The 27,182-nt window shown below is 42.2% G+C and overlaps 1 protein-coding gene across 2 annotated transcripts in view; it reads right to left on the bottom strand.

Moving 5' to 3' along the window:
* SYNRG (synergin gamma) overlaps nt 1–27,182 on the bottom strand; it is a 155,267-nt gene that overhangs the window by 58,669 nt on the left and 69,416 nt on the right. For both annotated transcript variants that reach the window (XM_082245237.1, XM_082245238.1), the window contains 3 exons: nt 22,501–22,631; nt 18,837–18,961; nt 11,325–12,287 (listed from right to left, as the gene is read on the bottom strand). In XM_082245237.1, the coding sequence (XP_082101363.1) occupies nt 11,325–12,287; nt 18,837–18,961; nt 22,501–22,631 (1,219 nt within the window). The remainder of the gene's footprint in view (nt 1–11,324; nt 12,288–18,836; nt 18,962–22,500; nt 22,632–27,182) is intronic.

Raw genomic sequence — 27,182 nt, 5'->3', positions numbered from 1 at the left:
GAGAGGAGACGCCTGAGAGGGGACATGATAGCAATTTACAAATACCTCAATGGTGATCCCAGCATAGGAAATACATGATTTCCTATATATTATATATATATATATATATATATATATATATATATATATATATATATATATATATTTTATAAGCTGTAAACACTAAAAAAATAAGGTTGAAAAACATTCTGCCACCCTCCAATAGACAGTGGCAGGCTCCATGGAAAAAGACAAGGCAGCTGCTGTCACTTCCTTCAGTGTTAGTTAACTATACCCCCCCCCCCCACTGCAAGTAAAACAATTAGTATTTAGCTACACAATAGTGTTGCTCAAATCTCTATAGGGTTGAATGTACATGATCATTTCGCTATTTATCCAGCTTACAAAATTATAGCAAAAAATGGTCCTATAGTGTCAATGTGCAGAATTATAAATCATCGACACATTATTCATAGTTCGATTGTTGCAAACTGTAGGTGGTTTTAGGGTATTAGAAAGGATAAAAACATGACTGTAGGGTATTTCAAGGAACAGCGTGAGGGGGAGAAAAAACCAGCAGCACACGCCAAGTAGCTTCATAACTATTGCAATTTATTTATGATCAGAAAAAAGGAAACACATTAAACAGCATTTATGGTTCAACAAGAGTAACCTATCTGGGCAACAAGGGCTCCTTTAACATAATTATGCTATTTTGGAACAAATTCTTCCATGCTCGGTCATAATTCAACATACATCAGAATCTTTAAGATATCATGAAACAGATGAACTCTGAGACAAGGCAAGAACTGTCTCCTAAATGGAGTAATAAACAAGTACATAAACTGACCCTCTTCTCTGAGTAAACAGAAAAGAAAACATAATACTGTGTGGTCCAAAGAACAGAAGAAATAAATACTCATCCTTATTAAATAACTCAAGATATTACAAAAACCTCCTTAAATAAATACATAAATACAGTGCATATTAATAGATTTTTCACCAATATTGGCTTTTATAAATAGTCCAAAGAAAACAATATACAATGCAAAAAAAAAAAGAAAAAAAAAAGGAGAAAAAAAAAAAAATACATGTCATGGCATTTAAAAATTCAAAACAAGGGAACGTTCCAAAAAGAACAGCACACAAAAGTATGGAAAGCCAAAAGGCACCATAAAAACAACATGGCTGACAGCAAGCAGAAACAAAAACACAACCACACTGGTAACAGAAAGCTGAAACTGCACCAAAAATGGCAGAAAAACAAGTAATGAACGGAAAATGAATGGATCTGGTTTGGCAAAACTATACTGCAATAGCATTGGATGGAAGGCAGGTGGCGTAACGGAAAGCCTAAAACCATGGAATGCAGTAATAAAAGCACAGAGTAGAGCATATTAAATATCGGTATATATTTTACATTTGAAAGAACAAAAAATATGATAAAAATGCTAATGTTTCATAATCATTGATATTCCCACGGCAAGACAATAAAACAAAAGATTTCAAATTCAGAAACAACACTGCATAATTGAAAGCAAAAATCAACAATACAAGGATAATCTGTGCCTGTTTTAGAGAGACTTCAGCTGACTTAAAATTCAATAGTAGACAGAAGAAAGCACTATTGGTGTATAAAGGAAAAAAAGTTAAGTACCGTATCACTGTTATTTCTGTTGAATCCAACCACAAAAAGGTAGTAGTGCATCACACAACTACCCAGGGGTGATGAGTGCCTGGTTCTACAGTGCCCATTGCTAAAGCAAGAAACACAGATAGAAGTACCCAAGGTTTTTTAAGGATGCTGAACTTGAGTTAGTCTCAAGGCATTACACTAAGTCCTGGAATTACCTACCTGGTACTGCAGTTGGGGCAGGTACTCCATGAACTAGACCTAGATCTTTTCAATAAACATAAGGGATTACCACTGGATAAAAGATGTACCCTGTATAGGTATCTGTTACAACCCACGTTGCTAAAAAGGAAAGGCATTGTGGCCTCCAATATTGATTTGGGTACTCTACCGTTGTACCGTAATAGAGAGAAACTCCAGCAACTCAGCCAAAAAGTGCTGTTTACAATAGGTTAGGTCCAATGAGGTGTATGCTCTCTTGTGGACTTTGTCTTTTACTTACAATTTACGCTTCTACTCAGTGCTGGACCTTTGGGGCTCATATGCGGAATCTGTCATATGCAGTAACTCTGCCCATCCCTCCTCTCCTCCTGCCCAATCACAATCACAGAGCACTTTGTATTATGTGAACCCATTCACAAAATCCAAGTATTCTGTGAATGGATAGCAGAGAAGAGAGAGCAGGCAGAGTGGCTGATGTGTGAGAAAAACACTGATCCTGTCAGAGTGCCAGGAGTATAGCGATGGCTGTACTCCCAGCACTCAGTAAAAATGTACATTTTAGGTTCAAGCGCAAAGCCCACGAGGTAGCATACACCTCCTTGAGCTTAAAGTGGTAGTAATTATTAATATTTATTTTTTTTACCTACAGGTAAGCAAATAATAAAGCTTACCTGTAGGTAAACGTGCATGGTTTAGGAGGTGCTTTTCTAGTGTGCAGCAGCTGGTGACGCCACTGGTGCATGCGCTCTGAAAGAACGGCATACCTCATCGCTGTGACGTCATCGCGAACCCAGGAGGAAGACTGGATGCAGATGGAAGCCTCCGCAGCAGTGACCGTGCACTGTTGGAGGGCTTCGTTGCATGGCAAGTCTTTCATAATGTGCTAGTATGCAGAGTAACTGAAAACGCTCTGTATTATAAGGAGATGGTTTAGGGACTGTGGAAGAAGGGGAGGATCAGAGGAGACAGGATCAAACAGCCTTTTCAAACAATGCGGAGGATTAACCCCTTAGGTTTCACAGTGAGTATAACCAGCATGCTTTACTGCACATACAGACTGATTTTCCTGTTGTGGGTTTAGTAACTGAATATTTGGGACTCCTGTTAAACGTTCGATGATAAAAACAGACAAAGACGTTGAGTAAAACAAGGAAGGAAGGGGAGGACCCAGTAGAGTAGGTAATGACTTGCTTGGCATTGTGAGATCAAGCACTACACAAAAGCCCAAACTTGAGGGAATATTAAAAGAGATGGGATCTTTATACAGAAAGTGAATCATAAATCATGGTGTGGATGGGGAAAACAAAGACCAATGAAACCCAAATTAAAGGAACCATAAGAACATTATTGTCACATGGGATGAATTGCACACAAATGTACATTATGCAAGAACAAGAAAAAAGGAAATGGGATCTTACAGAACACAAATAAAAAGACAGGCACAGTTACTGACCAGACAAGAGCCCTAGAAATACCCAATAAGAAAGAATAACATATGCCATACATTTAACAGAATTATGTTGTTTCCATATATTGCTTAATATACAGATTTGTTTAGAATAATTGTTTAATTGGTTATAATTTAAAATACAAATGCACGCAGATATTATGAGCATCGTCTGAGTGTGGTAGCAGAACTTTTAAGACAACAATTTAAAAGAAAAAAAAAATATTTTGTGCCAATTAAAATACCAATATATGGTCTGGAAAATGAAGCCAAGCGTGTCAGCTACCTCTCTCCTTTCACAGGTGAGTTTAATGTGTGGAACGTGCTGAACTCACATTAAAGCAGAACTAAACCCATCAATTTAACAGTTTCCCAAATCGGCTATATTGAAGGCATGTTCTCAACCAAACTGTGAAACTTTGGAATGGCTGGTGTCATATCTGATCACATGTGCAGCTCCATGGCAATTACAGATCAAACAGAGGGAGCTTCCTTGGCTGTAAAGGACAGGAGGGTTTAGATCTGCTTTAAAGAACTCATGTGCGGTGTACATATGAATAAAGGCTGAAGAAAAGTTATCCTAAAAGCTTGCAACTTTAAAAAAAAGGTAAGTTAGCCAATAAAGGGTATTCCTTATAATCCTACTTTCAGTCACTAACCCAGAACAAGCATGCAGAAAATTTTAGGTCAACTCCTGACCTGCTTACCTGCTCAGGTTCAGTAACTCTAAGCAGTTAAGCATGAGACAAATGCTACTATAATTTTCAGTACACCAGCATTGACGACCCCCAATTCTCATACTGTAGGTTACATTTAATGTTGCCCACAATGTATTTTGGATCTGGCAGCTGACAATATCTGCCAATTTCCAGCTCCAGGATCCGTGATTCATTTGACTCACTCAATACATTACAAGAACTTTAGCCACAGAACAAGTTGAATTCCTATATGTTAACAAATAAAGGGTTAGCAAGTCTGGGCACATCATAGAGGCAATATCCTTCTTGCAACAGAAAAGAACTCCAGAACGTTGGATCAATGCAAGATCATATACCAAAATATGTAAAGTACCAAACAAAAAATTAATTGTAATGGTCCCCTGCACTCAAAAGAGAAAGCGGACCACCTATCTGGGATATCCGCACTTGAATTCCCAATTTAAGGTGGATTGCTGCTACTTAGAATAAAACGAATAATATTGCAACACCAACTAATCTTAATAGAGAAACTGGCATCAGTAGCGCAATCACATTATGGTCATATAAACATATAGTATAACTTTTAAATACAATGGCCCATAAACAATTAATTGCACACAGGAGAGTGTAATGTGGAGGAAACAGTCTATCTCTTCTTTGTGATGACACTTTTGTGATAGACGGTTTCCTCCACATTACACTCTCCTGTGTGCAATTAATTGCTTATGGGCCATTGTATTTAAAAGTTATACTATATGACCATAATGTGATTGCGCTACTGATGCCAGTTTCTCGATTAAGATTAGTTGGTGTTGCACTATTATACCAAAATATGACTTCCGCTGCTGGGGAGATGGGCCTTTGAGTCTTCCGTGAAAGTGGGCTATACAAAAAAATCCCACATGGCCAATTTGATCAAACACTTCTGAAGTTGTATAGGACTGCACAGAGCCTAACAAAAAACAAACACTCTCACTAAACAAGGTACTTGGGAGCAAAATAATACACAAGGATAAAAAACTGTACATGCTGTACTTATGGCTTTTAAGTGGCTTTCTGAAAAGAATGCTGCAATTTCCTAGGTCAAACCAGAGCCGGTCTTGATTGGCCAGGGAGAATAAGGTCACTCCCACGCATGCACATAAGAGTTCATTGATTCTGGCACTGAATTTACATTCTAAGAACGTTTGTGAAAAAGCAGGAAAGTTTGTTTATAGCATGCCTCTACTACAATAATGAGCTTGCCGGCTTGCATTTTAAAAAAATTATTTTCATATAGCTCCGCTTGAAGCTCTGTCACTGAGCCCCACCACTATTAACAGTTAAACGCCAGACTGTCACTGTAATGGATTTGCCCCTGAATTTGCATGGTTTCTGGATGACAAACAGCATCCTGTGTAGAGCTATTGTGTTATCGCTCCTCTGGTCATCTACCCTGAATGCCCAACACTACCCCTTGACTGTCCCTGTACAGATGTACAGCCCCATTATTTAGGATGTATTTGGCAAGGATCAAAACAGCCTGCCAAATGCCTTTTTGTGAATCCAGCCTAAGCCTCAGTCCACACTATGAATCGCACCGCATTCCTGTTCATCTTACATGAGATTCAGTGTGGTGCGATTTGATGGGCTCATATTGCGCCAAAGTTGTGCATACACCAATTTTGGAACTGCACCGCAACCGGGTTGCATGGTACTTTTGCACCATGTGATCCAGTGCGATCAATCGCACTGAGTTTGCAACCTGTGCTTGAGGTGTCAGATTGCACTGGCACCTGCTGTGGATCGCAAGGACAGTGCGCCACCACGATAGTGTGAACTTAGGCTACAAGACAACTAATGTAAACATGATTGTATGGTACCAATGAAAATATTAGACATTTTCATGATTACAATGGAGCACTGAATCACAGTACATTTTTTTTTTAAACAAGCAGCAAAAATATACTATTTATTGTCAAAGTAAAAAGAGATCCCTGCAAAGTGATTTTTATTATTTACAATGAAAAAAAAAAATAGAACTTGTTGCATGCAACTACCCCATTTATTATAACACCCAAATCCCTAGAGCACCATAGTCTAGGAGTTTTAGGTTATTATATGTATATGGAAGGTCTAATCATCATGACAATCTACCGTAGGGATCCTCAAACTACAGCCCTCCAGCTGTCGCGAAACTGCACATCCCATGAGGCACTGTAAAAGTCTGACATTCACAGACCTGACTGGGCATGATGGGAGTTGTAGTTCCTGAACAACTGGAGGGTCATAGTTTGAAGGCCCCTGATCTACAGCATTAAAAATAAAAAAAAAGTATGCTCCAAGCTCTTCTATGAAAAAGTAACTAAAAAGCAAAAGTCGGAGATGGTTACAAGAAAATTTCCAGTTCACTAAACTACAACTAAATCAGTTGAATCAAACATTAAGACATAGAAAGAGTATGGTGTGACTAAATCTGTCAATATTAGGCTGTCCACCAACAGTAAGTAGCCATTACAGAAGGGCACCAGTGAGGAAGGCCACCAACAGACCGATAATCACTGACACACAATAGAATTTTGCCTGGGTGTTTCATCAGCCAAAGCTTCAGGAGACAGAATATGTGAAAAGAAAGCTCACATAATTTGTCTTCTAGCAAAATAGTGACTTCATGTATAAAGCCGACCATAGATGATCTAATCTTGGTCAGTTCAGGAGGGACTGGCTGAGGATGCATCCATCTATGGGCATGCTGATTGTACTCAAGTGGATCCATTGACAGACTTTGGTACAACCAGCCTGTCAGATTTTTTACATGCCATAGCCACCAGCAGTAATCATTGTGTTCTGCTGGCCAGGAAGGCTCCACGCTGGCAGAACACAATAGTCCTGCGGGAAGGGTTTCCCTCTAACACGGACTGTGCCGATGGGGGAATCTGGTGATTTTCTTTCCTTGGTAAAAAGTAAGAAAATTGCATAATCTGTTGGCTAAAGTGCCCAAACTACACAAGAATGGCTTAAAAATGTTAATGCCTTGGAATGGTAGAGAAAGGGTTTAGATCCCAAGCCAAGAGAGAATTTGTGGCTGAACTTAAAGTATGTTCACTCAGGATACCTATGAAACACAATGTGCAAAGCCGATACAGTTCTATCCACACAGATTTGAGGATGGAATTGCTGCCAAAGATGAATGCAATTAATACTACTTGAAAGGGTCGCATACTAATGCAGCCAGTTATTTTGTGTCTTCTTTTTTCACTGTAATTTAAATCACTTTTCAGGCTCCGTTCACGTATTGGCATCTCTGGTCTCAAATCATTGCAAATCGCAGGACGCCCGTGCGATTCCTGTGATTTGCAATGGAATCCCAAATGCGGCACGATTTTGCCACTATTCGTTGGGATAAAATCGCGGGACGTTATTGTAGAGTCGCGGGATGTTATTGTACTCTTTTCGGGCGACAGGCGATCCATGATTCTGTTTGCGTGATTTTACTGCGATTCCTTGGGTGACGATTGTGGCAAAATCACGCTGCGTTTGGGGTGCCATTGCAAGTCACAGGAATTGCACAGGCACCCTGCAATTTGCAATGATTTGGGATCGTGGGGAGAATCGCGGCGATTCTGCTGGCAATTTAAGACGCCAATATGCGAACGCAGCCCCAGAGATCTATTTTCACTTTAAGATGAAAGATTGTTTCTGTTGATTAGCATAAAAAATATAGGCAAACTGCTAAATACACAAATTAAACGCAAACAAAAGAAGATTTGCTCATCAAAAGATGTGCACACACTGCCACACACAGCACTGTCCTGTCTGACAGGGCAAATTACTTCATTTTTCTTTGCTGCAGTACTTAGGGATCGTTCACACAAGCAACACAGCGTTTGCTGGGTGGTGATGATGCGCTGAGCTTGGCAGATTGCACGCTTTACTTTTTTTTTTTACAAACCTTAGTTAGATGTCACACAGACATCTTGTAAAGTTCAATTGCCGGCTACGCAGTGTGAAACAGTGGACTGCCTTGTACCGTGCTGAAAAAAGTACATTTTTTCTACGCATCTTAACAGTGGTGTGGACCAGGCACATAGGAGACCAGGCTTTTTGCCTTGTCCAAGTGGTGGGACTGCTCTGGAATAGCTGCCCAACACAGTCTCACGGCATCTGGTGTGAACCAGCCCTTACAGGTCTCATCCTTCTCTCAGCATGTGGCAAGAGAGTGAAAGGAAAAGCAGCAGACGGACACATTTTACACTATCACTCTGCTCTTTCCTGATTGGCTCCTTAAATGCTTGCATTAAGAAAAAAAAAAAAAACCAATGTGTTAATGATCATAGCGCAGCATTAATTTGTGTCTTTTATGGAGTTAAATCCATTGTCAGTTCCGATTGACAATAAAACATAAAAACTTCCAAGTGGGTAAATCTCTTATCGCCACTGAATCTGATTAATACATGAAAGATAGTATTCAGCATATGAATGCCTTAATTTCTTGCCTTTATAATTTTCCATTTACATGTAGACCCTAGTATCTAGCAACAAGTCAAGTGTCAAAGAAAGTATGGGTGCACCAATCCGACTTTTTTTGTCCCGATACCGATACCTGACATTGTGTATCGGCCCGATACCGGTACCAATCTGGAACTACACACATAAAGCATGCGGCTGCAATACAGAGCAAAGCCGCTGCTTCATGTGTATGGCTCCTCCATTCACAGACGGAGTGCATCTGATATCACTCCACCTGTGAGCTGGGCCTATACAGGAAGTAGCGGCTCCCATCCCATACTAGTGCACCAAATAAGGGACGGCTGAGCCGGGACTCAGCAAAACCGGATCTGCCCGTGGATCAGTTAATTTTACCGATCCAGCTATTGTGGCAGTATCAGCGCCGATATCCGATCCTTATAGCAGATCGGTGCATCCCTAAAAGAAAGGTGTTGAAACAAACACACACAACAAACAAGACTCCTAATGCCCCATACACACGTGCAGATTATCTGCAGACTTTTGTCTGCAGACTTACCAAAACCATATAATATGATGTCAAACCTAAACACTTTCAATTTGTATGCAATCCGGCAGGCCCTTGCGCTACATAGAAACGGTAAGTCTGCAGACAAAAGTCTGCAGATAATCTGCACGTGTGTATGGGGCATAAGAGTCAGCTAGGAAGGAAAGGGCTTCTTCAGAATGGCAGCTTGTCTCAGTTTTCAGCACTTTCGACAAGCAACGGCTAGAGGGAATGCAGAGGCAGAAATCTCCCCATTCCTCATGCCATTGCATTTTGTCTGCAGTTACTTGTCTATATAAAGTGCTTGCTCACAGCTGACATAGGCTGCCGTTAAGAAGCAGCCGATCCTTTCTAGCTGTTGTTGGATCAGCATTTGCAGAAAGGGAGCGGGAGGATGGGGTCAGAACTCAAAACTAGACATAGAAAGCGCCTACAGTAGCTACACGGGACAAAGTACCCCATGGGGGGGGACAGAAAAAAAAACAAAAAACGAAAGATTCATTTTAATCCAAGTTATTGTAAACTTTATATCTGGAATACTGCTGCGGCTGTCATTTTCAGAAGTGCAGTTCCTAATAGGACATCTGGAAGGAGACATCTTTTTAACACTATGCATTTTGGCACTTTCCAAAATAAAAAATATGAACAACAAAGATGTAATACTGACAAAAGTCTGTTAAGTTAGGATACACTAAATTCATTCATACAATAAATTAAATTTTAAATTGATGTGTAAATCTTACAGAGATACTTCAGTGAACATCAGATGGACAGATCGTATGGGTCATTTAGGGCAGTGGTCCTCAACCCTGGCCTACAGGGCCCACTAACAGGCCAGATTTGCAAGATAACTGAAATACATCCCAGGTGATATCATTTGCTGCTCAGTGATTGCAGTATTCTAGTCTGCATCTCCCCAAGGGAATACTTAAAATCTGGCCCGTTAGTGTGCCCTGTAGGCCAGGGTTGAGGACCACTGATTTAGGGTACAGCAAAAAACCTCTAGCCACCTTTCAAGTTTGATTTTTTTCCCCCACATTTTATTATGTTTTCAGCTGGATCATGAAGAGTTTTTCCTAAAATGTTAGCAGGTCCTTGGTTCTGATCTCAAACTGGAAAGATCCTCCCTGATGTTGCAAGGAATGTTTGCAAAGCTTGTCCACTAAAAGACACTGCTTCTCTGATAGCTATGAAGTAACTTTAAGTGAATTTGACCCAGTCTATAAACATTTCTAGGGTAACAAAGCTGAACTGCCTGCGAGTACCAGTGTTGGCCTTCAAATCGTTCAACATTTCTCCATGGAGCCCTAAGGGATTTTACACCAAGGTGTATAGGAGACGTTGACTTCTGTTACCCCTCCTGGGACTTCTCCACCTCTTGTCCACTAGGGTTCTGACAAGTAAAAGATATGAGGAGGGGTTTGGTGCCAAGAGGGGCAGTGTATAAAGTGGAACTTCATTCTCTAAAACATTGCCCTTATTCTGCTATCATTAGTAAATAGATTGGAAAATATATATTTACTTTTTTTTTTTTTATATTTCCTGGTTTCTAGGCCTAGGCAAATGATGTCACACATCTCAGGAGTCTTCAGGAAGGGGTTTCTCAGCTAAGCACACCCTTCTGCCTGATCTAAGGACAGATGGATTCCAGAAAGTAAATGCTACATGGATCATATGCCCTTACTCAGGATTACCACAGCCAGAAATACTAGAGGAGTGTTTTTTAAAGTGATTTCTCAGTAAAATAAAGCATAGAGACCTAAATGGATGGGGGTGTTTGCTTTATGAATAAAATAGTGTTTTTAGTTTGTGGTGCTCAGATGCAGTGTAGTTCCGCTTTAAATTCAACTTTGGACGTTGAAGCTGTCTGCCACATTAGCATGGATTTCAAGGTGCTCCGCAGAATCAACTTAAAGTCCAAAACAGGTACAAGCAAGCATCACTCTATTTTGAGCCAGGTCTTATTCAGTTAAAGGTTACCACAGCTAGGCAAGTATTGCACATTCCACTGAACGCAACAGAAGTAAATTGCACAAATGCAGCTTCTTTATAATACTGAAGTGTTTCACATCACAAAAAAAAAAAAATGTATACAAAATTACACTCTCACACTCCTCTTCTCTCTATAGCTATAAATTAACTACCCTGTTCTGCCAACTCAATTGTAAATAATTATATAATACATGCTAATTAAATGTTTAAAGGGTTACTGTAATACTGTGACATGGGATATCTTCCACTGTATGATATATAGAAGGTAAAAGAGAAACTGCCACCGCATAAAGCTCACAAATATGTGATTTAGTCTACAGCCATGTCACCTTCACCAAAGCAATCTAACCAATTCCTCACCTGCGGCAGGCGGATGCTGACCACTAACCGTTGGCAAATCCAGAGAACTATCAGACATACCATGCTTCAATTCCCCGCCCAAATCTGACAACTTCATGTCAAATTGGATAGAAAGTGCATCTTCAGAGTCATCCTTCCCAAAGCTGCTGCCACCGATCGAAGGAAGGTCTAAGGACTTAATAGAGACTGAGTCCTCTTTGGTTTGCTTGAGAGCAGCAAACTTGTCCACAAAAGATTTTTCAGAGTTGCTCTCAGCGGTGCTGAATTTGTCATACTGGAATGTGAAGTCACTGTCTTTTGGGAGACTGGCAGCATCTTTAGATTCATCATACCCTGTGCAAGAACTGTCCAGAGAAAGGTGCTCAAACAAATCATATTTGTTACTGGATGATGAAGAAGTGGTTTGAAGGTTTTGGTTTAAACCTGTAGAGAGTACTGGATTAATTGCATTGGATTCCTGCTTGAAAGCTTCATATTTGTCTCCAGTTTTGTGTTCGGCAGAAGTGCTACTACTTGTCAAGAAGTCAGTAAAGTCATTTTGGCTACCAACTGATGTAGTGCTGGCTGGCCCTCCAAAAAGTGTAAAATCTCCAAAATCATCAAGTAAGGAGGAACTTTTAGCAGGCACAGCTGAGACAGAAACATAGGTGGATGATGATGATGATGATGATGTAGAAGATAATGGTAATGAAGATGCTGCTAATGAAAGTGCAGGCACAGGCAATGACACAGGCTTGGGTGCATGGAATGTTTTTGGAAAGGAATTGCTTGTCACAGAGGAAAATGAAAGATCAGATGAGGGTTTCAGTTGAGTAGGTGATTTCTGGGTAGGGCCAGTATGAAATCCAAGAGATGTCTGAGTTTCTCTTAATGGAGTGTCTAAAGGAGATATGCTGTCGGCAGTTTTAAAGTCTGTGAATCCATCATCTGCTGAAGAAGATTTGAAGTCTGCAAAACCATCTCCTGCACAATCAAAACATAAAAAAAAAAAAAATACAATGTAGGTTATTATATGTACATGAACTTAATTTGCCTTTTTAAGGAGACCTTACCGAGACCAAGGAGTATATTCAGAAGCAATTAGTAAATAGCTCTTTACAACTTTCAACTTATAAGAAAAAAATGAAAACACCCCTTGTTATAAGAAAATCAATTTTATCCTTTAAAGTAGTTCTAAAGACTTTTTTTTATCTTAATGCATTAAGATAAACAACCTGTGCGCAGCAGCCCCCCTCAGCCCTATCTCGATACTGCACAAAAGCCTCGGCTATCCAGGACTCTCCCTCCTCATTAGCGGAGACAGCAGCGTGGGCTCCAGCTGCTGTCAAAGTCAGTGAGCCAATAAGGAGAGAGACGAAGGGGGGGGGGGGGGCAGGCCACCGCTCTGTGTCTGAATGTGTCTGTGTCAAAGCAGCAGCTCAGCTCGGGTGCCCCCATAGCAAGCTGCTTGCTGTGGGGGAACTCAGCAGGGGCCAAGAGCGCCGGCATGGGACCCGTGAAGAGGAGGATCTGGGCTGCTCTGTGCAAAACCACTGCACAGAACAGGTACAGTGAATCCAAAAAGTATTCACAACACTTCACTTTTTCCACATTTTGTTACGTTACAGCCTTATTCGAAAATGGATTAAATTCATTATTTTCTTTAAAATTATACAAAAATTAACCCATGATGACAACGTGAAAGAGGTTTGTTTGAAATCCTTGCAAACTTAAAAAAAAAAAAAAAAAAAATCACATGTACATAAGTATTCACAGCCTTTGCTCAATACTTTGTTGAAGCTCCTTTGTCACCAATTACAGCCTCAAGTCTTTTTGAGTAGGATGCTACAAGCTTGGCACACCTGTTTTTGGGCAGTTTCTCCCATTCTTTTTGCAGGACCTTTCAAGCTCCATCAGCTTGGATAGGGAGCGTCGATGCAGTCATTTTTAGATCCCTCCAGAGATGTTCAATCGGGTTTAAGTCTGTGTTCTGTCTGGGCCACTTAAGGACATTCACAGAGTTGTCCCGTAGCCAATTCTTTGTCATCTTGGCTGTGGTGAGGGTCATTGTCCTGTTGGAAGATGAACCTTCACCACAGTCTGAGATCCAGAGCACTCTGGAGCAGGTTTTCATCAAGGATGTCTCTGTACATAGCTGCGTTCATCTTTTCCCTGATCCTGACTAGTCTCCCAGTTCCTGCTGCTGAAAAAACATCCCCACAGCATGATGCTGCCACCACCATGCTTCACTGTAGGGATGGTATTGGCCAGGTAAATAGTTGAATCTTTGTTTCTCATGGTCAGAGAGTCTTTCAGGTGCCTTTTGGCAAAGTCCAGGCGGGCTGTCATGTGCCTTTTACTGAGGAGTGGCGTCCGTCTGGCCACTCTGCAGCACCCCACCAATCCGGCCTGTATGGTAGAGATGGTTTACTTCTGAAGGTTCTCCTCTCTCCACAGAGAAACGCTGGAGCTCTTTCAGAGTGACAATCGGGTTCTTGGTCTTCCCCTCGACTAAGGCCCTTCTATCCCGATCGCTGAGTTTGGCAGAGCGGCCCGCTATAGGAAGAGTCCTGGTGGTTCCAAACTTCTTCCATTTACGGATGTTGGAGGGCCACTGTGCTCATTGGGACCTTCAATGCTGCAGAAATAATTCTGTACCCTTCTCCAGATCTGTGCCTCGATACAATCCTGTCTCGGAGGTCCATTGTGCTCTGACATGCACGGTTAACTTTGGGACCTTATATTGACAGGTGTGTGTGTGTGTGTGTCTTTCCAAATCATGTCCATTCAACTGAATTTACCACAGGTGGACTCCAATCAAGTTGTGTAAACATCAAGGATGGTCAGTGAAAACAGGATGCACCTGAGCTCAAGTTTAAGTGTCATGGCAAAGGCTGTGAATAATTATGTACATTTTTTTTCCATTTTTTATTTTTAATAAATTTGCAAAGATCTCAAACAAATGTCTTTTACGTTGTCATTATGGGTTATTGCTTGTAGAATTTTAGGAAAATAATGAATTTAATCAATTTTGGAATAAGGCTGTAACTTAAAATATGGAAAAAAAAAAGTGTACTAGGTTTGTTATTTTTAAATGAAAAAAATCAAGACTTTAAATATATAATCAATCTTACTGCCTGTTCTGTGCTGTTGAACTTTGGAACAAAAGAAAAACCTGAGTGCCAAAGAGAGGAGCTCAGTGCACAGCGCTCAACTCTCACCAATGAATTCTCTAAAATGACAAGAATCCTCGCTTCACACTGTCAAAAACTTGTCATGCAATGAAGTCGCCCTAATACGGGCAATGGAACTGGTCTAATCGGTGTGACTCAAGTCGCTTTGACTTAAAGAAAGGTTCCTGCACTACTTTGGGGTGACTAGAACATGACTTGCATTGACTTCTGTTAAAGAGATGCCGCGCAGGGATGCCAGCTTCAAAGTCGTGCTGGTGTAAACTGGGGCTAAGAGAAACAGGGGAAATACCAAAGAATGGGTAGCCTTGGACTAGACATTAAAAAATTGACACTAAAAGCATGCTGCTGTAAACTATGGAGGAGGGTATCCACCTGTGTGAAGACAAAAGAGGGGGAGAGGGGGCACTGTCTGTCCCTTCCCCCTTGTTTGCCGATAAACTTTGGGCTTGTGTCAATGGCATCAGTTTGACACAGTTCTGAAATCGTTCACATTTATATGACAGGTGCAGGTGACCTCCTTTTTGAGCTGCAATTAATGTACTTCAGGGGGGGGGGGGGGGTTGGGGTTGAATTCTCATGGACCTGTATGAATGCAAATAAAACCCTATCAACACAGGCCCCTGAACCTAAAAGTCCTGCCTTTTAGCATGAAGCTCTAGATTCCTTCATTAACCAGAAAGGCATCTTCTGTGCCCCATCATTTAGTTTCACTTTACTGCTGGGCCTGGCTTCGCATGACTACATGCACTGCCAACATGTCCAAACTGGGCCCAATTAACCATTTTCCCTCCCCAATGTCATGTGTCTCGTTAGTGTTACAGGTGTGAATGGAGAGCAGGTGTGTTAAATTTGGTGTTATCGCTCTCACTCTCTCATACTGGTCACTGGAAGTTCAACATGGCACCTCATGGCAAAGCACTCTGAGGATCTAAAAAAAAAAAAAACAAAAAAAAAAAAAAAAACAATTGTTGCTCTACATAAAGATGGCTTAGGCTATAAGAAAATTGACAAGACCCTGAAACTGATCTGCAGCACGGTGGCCAAGACCATACAGCGGTTTAACAGGACAGGTTCCACTCAGAACAGGCCTCTCCATGATCAACCAAATAAGTTGAGTACATGTGCTCCGTCATGTCCAGAGGTTGTCTTTGGGAAATAGACGTATGAGTGCTGCCATCATTGCTGCAGAGGTTGAAGGGGTGGGGGTCAGCCTGTCAGTGCTCAGACCATACGCCGCCCACTGCATCAAATTGGTCTGCATGGCTGTCGTCCCGGAAGGAAGCCTCTTCTAAAGATTATGCACAAGAAAAAAACAGTTCGCTGAAGACAAGCAGACTAAGGACATGGATTACTGGAACCATGTCCTGTGGTCTGATGAGACCAAGATAAACTTATTTGGTTCAGATGGTGTCAAGCGTGTGTGGGGGCAACCAGGTGAGGAGTACAAAGACAAGTGTGTCTTGCCTACAGTCAAGCATGGTGTTGGGAGGGTCATGGTCTGGGGCTGCATGAGTGCTGTGTGCACTGGGGAGCTACAGTTCATTGAGGGAACCATGAATGCCAACATGTACTGTGACATACTGAAGCAGAGCATGATCCCCTCCCTTCAGGCACTGGGCCGCAGGGCAGTATTCCAACATGATAACGACCCCAAACACATCTCCAATACGACCACCGCCTTGTTAAAGAAGCTGAGGGTAAAGGTGAATGACTGGCCAAACATGTCTCCAGAAACAAACCCTATTGAGTATCTGTTGGGCAACCTCTAAAGAAAGGTGGAGGAGCGCAAGGTCCCCTAACATTCACCACCTCAGGTATCTCGTCATGGAGTGGAAGAGGACTCCAGTGACAACCTGTGAAGCTCTGGTGAACTCAGTGCCCAAGAGGGTTAAGGCAGTGCTGGAAAATAATGGTGGCCACACAAAATATTGACACTTTGGGCCCAATTTGGACATTTCCCACTTAGGGGTGTATTCACTTTTGTTGCCAGCGGATTAGACATTAATGGCTGTGTGTTGAGTTATTTTGAGGGGGATAGCAAATTTACACGTTATACAAAGCTGTACACCCACTACTTTACATTTTAGCAATGTAGACATTTCTTCAGTGTTGTCAGATGAAAAGATATAATAAAATATTTACAAAAATGTGAGGGATGTACTCCCTTATGTGAGATACTGTAGATTACGTACATTCAGGAAAGAATCCACGCTTTTTTTAACCAGCTCGAGTCTAGTTCACATATTCACAGCTCTTACTGTGCCATGAACGGTGGCTCCCGTGCGAAAATTATGTCATCGCGCCTTCCGGCCAATCAGATGGCCAGAGGACGCGAACCAGGAAGCAGGACGGCCGAACATGTCTGCTGTGTTACCGGTGAGCGGGCGGCACTGCGGGGGCTTCATTCTAAGGTAAGCATTTCATAATGAGCTCTTATACGAGGCATACTAGCTCATTATGCTTTTAGCTTTCAGGTTTTTTTTTTTTTTTTTTTTGAGGTTTACAACCTGTTTAAGAGAGAATACATTCAATTCCTCTAATCTATCCTCATAGCTGAGCTCCTTCATGTCTCTTATCCATGCCTAGGCAGATATCATACATCCTAGGAGTCTTCAGGAGGAGAGGAGAGGAGGGGAGGGGTTTTTACAGCTAAGCACACCCCTTGCCTGCATGCCACAGCTAAGGGCAGATGGATTGCAGGACGTAAATGCTATGTGAATCCTCTGCCGTTACTCAAGATGGCCGCAGCCAGAAATGCTAGGGGGGTGTTTTTCAAACTGAATTCTCAGCAAAATAAAACAAAAACAAGACGACATGGATTGATGGGGGAATTTGCTTTAAATATTAAAAATTTAAATTGCGTTTTTGGTTTCATGTGCTCAGACGCAGTGTGCTTCCACTTTAATTTTCACCAAAAGACTAACTGGTGACTAAGAAAAAAAAAAAAACCCTTGTGCAGAGGGATGGCAGTAGAGTTTATCAAGAAATGGAAGGAAATTTAGGCCTTAGTAATAGAATACAACTAAATCAGTGAGGTTTTTTTGGATAACAAAAGTATCATCCATGTTGTGATGTCTAATCCTGAACAGAGCTTTTTTTTTTTTAAATTAGAACACTGCGTTAGGGCATGTGTCCCTGAAAACAAAATATACACACAACAGGCTATAATAGTTTAAACCTTCCCCTGAAGACAAGCAGTATGTGCACCTTAAAAAGTTACACTGTGAAAAGAACAAACCGACCTTGTGCATTACCCCTTGAAATGCGTCAGCCATTTGGAAGGTCCTCTGGCGTGCTGGACACTGTCCTGGTGACCTGGTTGCTTTGTGTCCTTTGTGGACGGATACGCTTTTAAGATTTTCTTTATTTGTGAGAAGATTCCTTTCTAGTTTATTTTAGTAAAAAAACTCCATATGGGTAATGCACAAGGTCAGTGCTCTCTTATTTTCTTTTCAGTGTTTCTATCGGTTTTCCCTGACCCTAAGAGGGCAGCAAAATCATTGCATATACCCCGAGCCATAGAGACTCACCACCATCACATCGCTTTTGAGCCCAGGAGAATCTGTTTGTCTGTTCTTACCTTAAAGTCTTAGCCTGTACTCAGTTTAAACCTAGCAAGGTGACTATAGACTTGAAAAGCACAAGCTTGCATATACTGCCAGAAATCAAAAAATGTTCACCTTTCATTTGAGGCTATGGACACTTTAGGGCAATAATATCTTTTAAAAATGAACTACTGCGGGCTGATGTAATTCAGGCTGAGTTTTCCATTACATGCCGAAAACTTCTCTGGTAGTTGCGGCTGTTGGGGTAACTGAGCTGTGTAGAGATCCGAGGGTGAGAGCGTCGGCACCTCTAAGCTATGTAAGCGCTATTGATCTCTATAAACGGAGGATCATTGTGCTCTAGCAAGAGGCCCCATTGTTTCACAAGCACCTTAAGCACTGGAGCACTTTATACATTTGGAGCACAGAGCACTTGGGTTTGTCACATTGATGGACTTTATATGGATTATTGACTCTTTGATTAGGAGTGATCTAGGAATTGATTAATATAGTTCCATATATTTGATAAGCAATGTTTTTGCATTGCACTATATATATATATATATATATATCTATCTCACATACATACACACACATATACATACATACATACATACATATATATATATATACACAGTACCCACAGCAATCAGTTAACAGGAGATACAGAAGAGCTAATGACTACAGTGATAAGCAGTTGTAATATAAATGTAAATAATCCTGAAAACCCCTTTAAGCATGTTTAAAATGTTAGATTTAAGCAGTTTTTTTTTTTTTTTCAACATGGGCCTTACCTGAGAAGGGACTTGTGTTTTCCAGTTTGCTGTCCACATTGATTGTTTTAAATGCTGCATATTTATCAACCACAGGAGCTATAGGTGCTTGAGTCCCAGACACTGGCATAAGCAAAGGTGGAGCACTGTGCAATTAAAAAGAAAAAAACCCCTCAATGTCACAATATTTTTACATCTCCAAAACACTGCCTGCAAAGAAAAATTACAGAGTCAAATGTCTGCTTAATGTAACATATCTAAACTATGTAAACCATTGATATATTATTAAAACATTGGTCATATTTAAAAAGGATAAGTTTACCTTTGGGAACATGGTACATGTTCTACCCATTTTTAGGGTGGAACATGTAACATACTCCCAATCTTGCAGTTGCTCCCCGATCCCCCCAACTGTGACAGTGGGCTTCTCTCTGTAACCAGCTGTCACGATTTGAAAAGAGCGCAGCCATGTGGGGCTCCACCTACATGGCTGAGTCATTGATTCACAGATCCCTGTGAATTACCGAACTACAAGTACGGACAGCCTTTCCGGCTGTTTGGCTGTAGTCCTCAATGAACTACCAGGGCGCTGTTGAGTAGTTCATTTAATCTTCCTTGTCTTTATCTGTAGGAGTCCTGCATGGCACCTGCGATCTGCTGATCGTGGTTGAAATGCTTTCCAGGCTTCTAAACAAAATAGAAAACTGTAAATGCATATATTTTTTTATCATCTGGAAAAAGAAAAAAAAAAAAAAATTGGATTTTTGACTTACGGTAAAATCCATTTCTCCGATGTTCATTGATTGACACCGCTCCCGATCTTCATAACCATTGGGTTATACTGCCCCCTACAGGAGTATGGCACTAGGCAGAAAATAATTCTGGCTACAGCAATATGCAGGGGGTTAATACTCCCTCTCTCTGCTATAGCCACTCAGTTTTGTTACAAGCAGTGTCAGAAGAATTTTAACTCCACAGCAGGGTATGTGCTGCGTCAGTTAATCAGAGAAATGGATTTTACAGTAAGTCAAAAACCCCATTTTCTCTTTCGTTCATTGACGGACAGAGCTCCTGATATTCATAACCATTGGGATGTCTCAAAGCAGTGTTAAACATTAGGGGTGGGAACAACAAAAATATTCCCAAGGCTAAACAATGCTTTTTGCTAGCCTGTCGCCCGCAAGCCACCTCCACCTGGGACACAAGGGACTCCAGGACCATGGTCCGTGCATGAATCAATGGTTGGGACCTGGAGGACCCCACAGCCTCAGAGAGGGGATCAGGTGGGGGGAAATGTGCTCCAAAAGACTCCATGAGTCACAAGGGGGACCCTGCAAAAATGGTAAAAAACTGCTAAGGGACAACCCACACCGCGTTGGCACCACCACCAGGTCGCCAGGCACAAAGTACATAGTGATCCTCTGCAGAGAAGGAGAGAACCCCACCAAACTCACCACCCACAGAAACAGGCACCTGCAGCCACCAGGAGAATCTGCACTACACATGCGATGATCAGGAAGTAAAATTATCCAGGAGTCAGCACCAGGAGAAGGAGGGGGGGGGGGGCTCCCACCACCGAAATAGCTGCCCATAGGGCTCCACTGTTGTGGCCGCCGATATTTTCATTGGCAAACTACAAGAAAATGACTACCCAAACATGGCTGCAGTGTATAGAAACACACAGGCTACAACAAAATTGTGACCCCCGCGCAGCACCATGAGACTTACAGGGACCCAGACCTCAAAGACAGATCTAGGCAAGACGGGGGGCCCTGGCAGGAGCCCCCACCATGTACAACCCCCCCTCCACACAATAATCGTCCAGTCACCTGCGGCGCACCCCCTCCCCCCATCACCAGTTAGCACCCTGCCCTCATCCAAGGAAAGTGGCCAGACCACCAAATAGCCCCAGCATGGAGGGGCAGGATGAGGGACTCGGCAGGGGGTGGGTGCCTGTGGGAGGAAGTGGAACCACGGGGTCCGACCGTCCCAAGGAGGGGCCCACGTCCACCCCAAAACCAGGGGGAGGGGGGGGGGGGGGGGAGAAAGCTACTCACCACACCAGGAACTAGGCGGGCACCGCTCCAGACAGAACCCCTCTCCATCAAACGGGGGGGGGGGGGGGGTTGTCAGCCAGGAGGAATGCTGCGACTTGGGCCGTGATCCGGTCGTATGCGACCTTGTGAGGCGTTTAACTCTCCGTCCACGGAGCTGAGGTCTGCGCGTGCTCACTGGCCAGACTGGGGTGACCACTGAATCCAGCATGTGGCCCAGTCCGGAAGTCGATTGTAGATCTCACAGGAAAAAATCCAGGAGGAAAACATTTTCTATCTAAAAAATAATTTTTTTGCCAGGACCAAAGATCCCAGCAAGGAAATAGGTCCTTACTCCTGACTAAGCAGAACAAAAAACTGGGTGGCTATAGAAGAGAGGGCGTATACCCCCCTGGGACTGCCCAGACAATTCCAGACAGAATTCTTTTCTGCCTAGTGTCCTACTCCTGTAGGGGTGAGTATAACCCAATGGTTATGAATATCAGGAGCTGTGTCCATCAATGAAAGAAAGAGAAATGTGCATTTATTTTTTATTTTTTACGTTAACATCCTTTAAAGTAACATTTATAAGTGGTTAAAACCAAAGTAAATACAGCTTTTTAGAGAAGGTAAATACTTATCTTTCCAGTGGAATGTGTTTAAAACTGCTCAACTTAGCTGATCTCTGCAGTTATGTGAGACGTTGAGGTGTGTCAAGTACCTACTTTTTCACTGCACCAGCCCCTACGCCACTACAGAATGTAGGAACCACAGCGTGCAGTGGAGGTGCAGGAATTCCCCTTTAGAAATGTTGGATACCTGCAGGGCCAGATATGAGCAATGCAGAGAAGTTTTAAAACATGTGCTTGTGGAAAGGTTAGCATTTACCTTGATCTTTTACATGGTGTATTTACTTTAGATTTGACCCCAAAGTGACAGGTTCAGTAAAAAGAAGAGTAGTGATGATGTACATCATGGAGTGACTTATAAGACTTTCCAACAAAAATTCCCAAAGGAAACCTGTAAGTTGGCAACCAATCCATTGGCCTAATGCTGAACATTTGGACAGGTTTCCCCAACTGCTCTCTCTTTCTTTAGGTACTTCCTGATGTATTTTTCCCTTTCCCTGTAAAAGCTGCAATGCATTCTGCAGTCTACAACTGCAAAATCAGCAACATGCCAGAATGAGGCACAGAATTTCAGAAATAACAGACACCCAAAACACCATGAATGATGGTCAAATGGGTTACAGGAGAGTTTATCAAGCAATGTCACATGCACAGAATTTTCCTTATATGCAAGCTGGGAAAGATCTATTAACATTTCAGAAAATACTGAAGCCAGAGACTGCAAGTCCACTAGCATTTTTTTTGGAGGTCAGTAATGGCAGGCTACAGATTTTAGTTATTGCAGATGCTCTGTAAAAATGATGTGGTTATAGTATACTAAAATGTCACTGGGTACAGGGGGTTACTACACCCTACATGCTGGTATGCCCACGTTACCAGCATGGAAAATGATTTGTTCATACATGTAGTCTCAGAGATATAAAGTGGAACAAATAATACTGCCTCTAGGAAAAAGGTTAATCAATTCAATACACTGGGTAATATTCCTATAAAATGCAGTATACAACAGAAACATTTTGCTACCTGCTCTTCATTAATGACGAAGATGACATTTTGGACATATCACTTTGGAAATCAGGGAAAGAGTCATCAATGGGTCCAGATTTGGATGCCTCTTGAAAGTCTTGGAAATCATCATCTTCTGGCTTGAAAAGCTGCATAAAGAATAATGATGAGAGAAGTAATAAAAACCATACTTAGGCAAAACCCATTTAGATCACAGTCCACTTACGCTTTGCTCACTAGACCAACAAAATAATAAAAAAAGAAAAAAAAGAAAAAAAAGAAAAATTAAATTTTTAAAAAAAAATGTCAGTAGAGAACTGAAGCACTGGATTTATAAAATCCTGCCTGTTCCTTTCTTATTACTTTTCCTTGCAGGAATTGATTAGAACCCCAATATCAGAGCAAATTTGTACATGGAACCAAATACCCCCAAATACACCTGCACTGGGTCTAAAAACAAAGAAATGCTGTAGAACCCCCAGTTAAGTAGGGCAGTGTAAAGGTTACACTCCTAGCAAAAGGTATGGAACGTATTTTAAGGCCCACTGAGATAATTACACAGTGAGCTGCAACATATTTACACCTGTGGAAGTATGTAAGGTTAAGAAGTTAATTTTAAATAGCCTGACAACGCCACAAAAAAAAAGGCTCTGCACTATTTTCCAGACCACAGCATATGTTAAAGCAATGCATAGAGCACCAAAATCTGTGTGTTGTATAAATCTATAGCTCAGTTGTGTTGCAGCATATTGTAAATTTGTGTTGGGGGTTTAAGTGACAATGGATAACAATACATAGGAATGTTACATAGTGAGGTTGAAAAAAAGACATCAGTCCATCCAGTTCAACCTATGATGTGTGTGTGTGTTTGCTGTTAACCGTACATTGTATACCCCTGTATGTTGTGGTCTTTAAGGTGTCCATCTAATAGTTTTTTGAAACTATCAATGCTCCCTGCTGATACGACTGTTTGCGGAAGAGAATTCCACATCCTTACTGCCCTGACAGTGAAGAACCCCCTACGCACTTTAAGGTGAAACCGCCTTTCCTCTAGTTTTAGTGAGTGGCCACGTGTCTTATTGTATTCCCTTTCTCTGAATAGTTTGTTCCTTATGCTAGGGTCGCCAGTACAGTATTTGTAAATTTATATCATATCCCCCCTCAATCGTCTCTTCTCCAGAGAGAATAAGTTCAGTGCTTGTAGTCTTTCCTCATAGCTGATGTCCTCCATTCCCCTAACTATTTTTGTTGCCCTTCTCTGGACTCTTTCCAGTTCCAGCACATCCTTCCTGAGGACCGGTGCCCAGAACTGGACAGCATACTCCAAATGTGGCCGGACCAGAGTCTTGTAGAGAGGGAGAATAATCTCTTTATTTCTGGAGTGAATCCCCTTTTTTATACATGCCAGTATTCTGTTGGCTTTGCTTGCAGCGGCTTGGCATTGCATGCCACTGCCAAGCCTGTTGTCTACCAGTACCCCCAGGTCCTTTTCCATCTTAGATCCACCCAGAGGTTCCCCCCCCCCTAGTGAGTAGCTTGCTTTCTGGTTTCTGGCACCCAAGTGCATTACTTTACATTTTTCAACATTAACCCTCATCTGCCATGTAGTTGCCCACCCCATTATTTTGTTCAGGTCCGCTTGTAAGAGGTTTCCACATCCTGCATAGAAGATATTGGCATGCTTAGTTTAGTATCATCTGCAAATACTGAGATTGTACTAGATATCCCCTCCTCTAGATCATTTATGAATAAATTAAACAGGATTGGCCCCAGGACAGAACCCTGGGGGACCCCACTTTCCACACCTGCCCAATCCGGGTACTCCCCATTAATCACCACTCTTTGCACTCTCCCCTGGAGCCAGTTCTCTATCCAGGTACTTTTATGGTCCATACCTACCTTCCTTAGTTTGAACAGTAAGCGTTTGTGGGGAACGGTGTCGAAGGCCTTTGCAAAGTCCAGATACACCACATCCACAGGCTTACCTTTATCTAGGTGGCAGCTCACTTCATCATAGAAGGTTAATAGATTGGTTTGGCAAGAATGATTTTTCCTGAATCCGTGCTGATTACTAATAATAATACCATTTTCATTACTAAAGTCTTGTATGTGGTCCCTTAACATCACCTCCAAAATCTTGCAGACTACTGATGTTAGGCTGACCGGCCTATAGTTACCCGGGATACATCTCGGCCCTCTTAAATATTGGTACCACGTTGGCTTTTTTCCAATCAGCTGGCACCATGCCTGTCTGTAAACTATCCTGAAAGATCAAGAATAATGGTCTGGCAATCACCTGGCTGAGCTCTTTAAGAACCCTCGGGTGCAAGCCATCCGATCCCGGTGATTTATTTATGTTAAGTTTCTCTAGTTTAGTTCTAAGTCTATCTTCTGTTCGTCATGGCAGTACTTCCTGAGCTGTGTTGTTTAGTTTGGTCTTACAAGCTGGGTTAGTGTAGCCCCCCGATTCTTTTGTGAAGACTGAAGAGAAGAAATTATTTAACACTACTGCCTTTTCCCTGTCCTCTGTAGCCAAATCTCCCTTGTCTTTTATGGGGCCAAGGTGTTCTGGCCTCGCTTTCTTACTGTTTACAGTGGGTACGGAAAGTATTCAGACCCCCTTACATTTTTCACTCTTTGTTATATTGCAGCCATTTGCTAAAATCATTTAAGTTCATTCTTCTTCCTCATGAATGTACACACAGCACCCCATACTGACAGAAAAACACAGAATTGTTGACGTTGTTGCAGATTTATTATAAAAGAAAAACTGAAATATCACATGGTCCTAAGTATTCAGACCCTTTGCTGTGACACTCATATTAAAAACTCAGGTGCTTTCCATTTCTTCTGATCATCCTTGAGATGGTTCTACACCTTCATTTGAGTCCAGCTGTGTTTGATTATACTGATTGGACTTGATTAGGAAAGCCACACACCTGTCTATATAAGACCTTCCAGATCACAATGCATGTCAGAGCAAATGAGAATCACGAGGTCAAAAAGGAACTGTCTGAAGAGCTCAGAGACAGAATTGTGGCAAGGCACAGATCTGGCCAAGGTTACAAAAAGATTTCTGCTGCACTTAAGGTTCCTAAGAGCACAGTGGCCTCCATAATCCTCAAATGGAAGACGTTTGGGACGACCAGAACCCTTCCTAGAGCTGGCCGTCCGGCCAAACTGAGCTATCAGGGGAGAAGAGCCTTGGTGAGAGAGGTAAAGAAGAACCCAAAGATCACTGTGGCTGAGCTCCAGAGATGCAGTCAGGAGATGGGAGAAAGTTGTAGAAAGTCAACCATCACTGCAGCCCTCCACCAGTCGGGGCTTTATGGCAGAGTGGCCCGACGGAAGCCTGTCCTCAGTGTAAGACACATGAAAGCCCGCATGGAGTTTGCTAAAAGACACCTGAAGGACTCCAAGATGGTGAGAAATAAGATTCTCTGGTCTGAGGAGACCAAAATAGAACTTTTTGGCCTTAATTCTAAGCGGTATGTGTGGAGAAAACCAGGCACTGCTCATCACCTGTCCAATACAGTCCCAACAGTGAAGCATGGTGGTGGCAGCATCATGCTGTGGGGGTGTTTTTCAGCTGCAGGGACAGGACGACTGGTTGCAATAGAGGGAAAGATGAATGCGGCCAAGTACAGGGATATCCTGGACAAAAACCTTCTCCAGAGTGCTCTGGACCTCAGACTGGGCCGAAGGTTTACCTTCCAACAAGACAATGACCCTAAGCACACAGCTAAAATAACGAAGGAGTGGCTTCACAACAACTCCGTGACTGTTCTTGAATGGCCCAGCCAGAGCCCTGACTTAAACCCAATTGAGCATCTCTGGAGAGACCTAAAAATGGCTGTCCACCAACGTTTACCATCCAACCTGACAGAACTGGAGAGGATCTGCAAGGAGGAATGGCAGAAGATCCCCAAATCCTGGTGTGAAAGACTTGTTGCATCTTTCCCAAAAAGACTCCTGGCTGTATTAGATCAAAAGGGGGCTTCTACTAAATACTGAGCAAAGTGTCTGAATACTTAGTACCATGTGATATTTCAGTTTTTCTTTTTTAATAAATCTGCAACAATGTCAACAATTCTGTGTTTTTCTGTCAGTATGGGGTGCTATGTGTACATTCATGAGGAAGAAGAATGAACTTAAATGATTTTAGCAAATGGCTGCAATATAACAAAGAGTGAAAAATTTAAGGGGGTCTGAATACTTTCCGTACCCACTGTATATACTTAAAGAATTTCTTGGGGTTCTTTTTACTCTCTTCCGCTATATGTCTCTCGTGTTCTATTTTAGCCGCCCTGGCTGAATGCGCGGTTCCGGCAGCGCGCTCCTGCCCCCGCTCCTTAGCTGGGGAGCCAGCACGTGTGACAGACGGCTCCGATGTCCGCCGGCCATCCGCGATCTCCCGCAGCAGACAGAGAAGGACAGACGGCTGATGTAAACCCAGCCATCTGTCATTCTCCCTGAAGTGATCACAGAGGCTATGTGATCCTGCTATATAGGATCGCATGTCTGTGCTGACTTCACAAGCCACGCCCCCTGACAGTTAGAATCAAGCCCCTAGGGACACATTTAACCCCTTGATCACCAGTACAGTTAACCCCTTCCATGCCAGTGTCATTTTTACAGCAACAGTGCATATTTTTAGCACTGATTACTGTAGTAAGGTCACTGGTACCCCCAAAAGTGTC

The sequence above is a fragment of the Pelophylax lessonae genome (genome assembly GCF_965119305.1).
Source record: "Pelophylax lessonae genome assembly, chromosome: 2".
Classification (NCBI taxonomy): domain Eukaryota; kingdom Metazoa; phylum Chordata; class Amphibia; order Anura; family Ranidae; genus Pelophylax; species Pelophylax lessonae.
The sequence above is the reverse complement of the archived record's forward strand: the minus strand, read 5'-3'. Positions and strand labels throughout refer to the sequence as shown.